The 2481-nt window shown below is 47.3% G+C and overlaps 1 protein-coding gene across 1 annotated transcript; it reads right to left on the reverse strand.

The window, feature by feature from the left end:
* Positions 1-666: 666 nt before the first annotated feature.
* Positions 667-1614, reverse strand: LOC100980079 (olfactory receptor 52P1-like). The gene has a single exon (XM_003804656.5). It carries the CDS (start codon positions 1612-1614, stop codon positions 667-669), a length of 948 nt encoding a protein of 315 aa, XP_003804704.4.
* Positions 1615-2481: the final 867 nt, after the last annotated feature.

The raw sequence follows: 2481 nt of genomic DNA on the forward strand, positions 1-2481 counted from the left end.
ACAAGAGGAGACCCTTTGACTTAATTTGCCCTAGATTTTAGCAAAATATTTGGCCCACAGTTCATGCTCAGTGAAAAGATAAAAACTACTCCAGAGAACCTTCCTAGATTGACATTATACCTTGTTACTTATTCTTGTGTACACTGGACAGTTTGCCCAGGATTCTCCTCCTTTCGTTGTTATCATCCCTATGGCTAATTGCTAAGTGCCTTGTCTCTGCCTCTCTGCCTGATTCTATGTATGGGTGTGGGTGTGTTAGAACTTGCTAAGGGAGGCATGTATGTATTCCTATCAGAGTAGGAACACCTGCCTGTGGATGAGGGTTATTTCTCCTTGTTAGACCAGTAGCTATATCTTTCCCATTTTATCAATACCTTCTGGAAGGTAGGAACAATGTCAGACGCAGAATTGGATTCCCTGGGAGGCCATCATCAGTTTGGTAGCCATATTTCCCATTAGACAGGGGCTCCCTGAGCTTTGTAACCATATCTACAACATAAGTAAACACCTGACAGATCTTCCACCATCTGACTTTGCTGTTGCTCCTTATCAAAGTACGGGTACCATTGAGCATGAGTTTCTGTGTCCCTATCATGTTGGGAGCCACCAGTCCCCCGAGGGCTGAGGGGCAAAGAAGATAAAGGTTTCAGGTTGGGGTTGAAGACTTTATGACTGAGCAGGGCCCCACTTCAGAAGCCGGAGGGCCCCATCCCAGATCTGTTTGGTCTTCATGCCATAGATGATGGGGTTGAGCATGGGTGGCACAACCAGGTAGAGGTCAGCTAGAAGGATGTGGATGTGCCGGGGCACGTGCTGGCCAAACCGCTGTGTGTAGAAGGAGAAGAGTCCTGGTGTGTAGAAGAGAAGGATGACACCCAGGTGGGAGCCACAAGTGCCAAAGGTCTTAGCCCTTGCCTCCTTGGAGGAAAGGCCTAACACAGCCCGGAGGATGAGTGCATAGGAGACAGCAATACAGATGGAGTCAGTGCCCACCACCAGTGTGGCAGCGGTGATGCCATAGATGTTGTTTGGCTGTGTTCCTCCACAAGCCAGCTTCACCACAGCCATGTGTTCACAGTAGGAGTGGGCCACCACTCGACTGCAGTAGCTCAGTCTTGCCAGTAAGCAGGTGAGTGGGGTCAGGAGTCCCAAACCACGAAGCACGGCTGCAGCCCCCAGCTTGCCTACAGACTCTGGGGAGAGCAATGACCCATAGTGCAGAGGCCGGCAGATGGCTAAGTAGCGGTCAAAGGCCATTGCTAGCAGTATACCAGATTCTACAGCTGAGAAGCCATGGATAAAGAACATCTGGGCAGCACAGGCCCCAAAGTTGATCTCGGCATCCTTTGCCCAAAAAAGTGCAAGGAGCTTGGGCACAGTGGAGGTGCAGAGGACCAGGTCAATGGTGGATAGCATGCAGAGGAACAGGTACATGGGCTGGTGCAATACAGGCTCTGAATGTACCACTAGCAGCACCACCATGTTTCCCAGCACTGCCAGGGCATACATGGAGCAGAAGGGAAAAGCAATCCAAAAGTGGGATGCCTCCAGGCCTGGAATTCCCATGAGCAGAAAGGAGGTTGGGTTCTGATGGCTATGGTTTATGAGTTTCATGGCCAAGTAAGGTGGTTAGAGAAGACCTCACTGCCTTGCTCTGAGTCCTAGGAATCCCTAAGAGATGAAGCAACTGGGATTCATCTTTATGCTATGGCTGAACAGCAGCAGGAAATATTTGCATTAGACTTCATGAAAAGCATCCAGGATGGGAAGATGGTAGGGCACTGGGAGATAATGCAAGGCAGGAGGTGGGTTACTGTCTTCAAGGTTCAAAGGAGCCCTTCATACTTGTATCTGTTTCAATGATGTCCAGGCTGTGGGTGGTGGGCAAGTGGCATGGCTGTAGAAACTTCTCTATGGTGACAGGCTGTGGCTAGAGAATTTTACAGTTTTCTTCTACCTGTGAGCCATCTTTTGCCTATACTCTAATATTTTTTTTCTTTGGATTCATCTGCCTGTGTGAAAATATAAAAGTAATATTAATAATAAAAAGTCAGGCAGATTCAATGGAAGACTCAAATGTGGTTACTTTTCGAGATGGAAAGATCAGGTCTGAAGGGAATTGATAGGAAGGAGGAGAGATCTTGGATGGATTTTTCAAGCCATTGAGCCTATAATAACCCATAGATGAGGCTCAGAACCTAGGTTCTGACCAGGAACAGCAAAACAGAGGTGATAGGCTGCGTCTCTGGTAGTCTCATACAGGCGTAAGATTGCCTGGCTTATGTTTAGTACAAGGATCCTGCACTTGCCTCAAGTGTCCTATATGGATGCTGGTAGAAACAGCTGTGATCATGCACAATTGATCAGTGGTAGGGATCAGGCTAATTTGGCTATAAAAAGAATCTGTTAAGGTCATTGAGAAATGATTGAATACAAGGCATTTTCTCTCATAAAAATCAAAAGTACATAAAAGAAAGAGGT

This window comes from Pan paniscus, chromosome 9 (assembly GCF_029289425.2).
Source record: "Pan paniscus chromosome 9, NHGRI_mPanPan1-v2.0_pri, whole genome shotgun sequence".
Classification (NCBI taxonomy): Eukaryota; Metazoa; Chordata; class Mammalia; order Primates; family Hominidae; genus Pan; species Pan paniscus.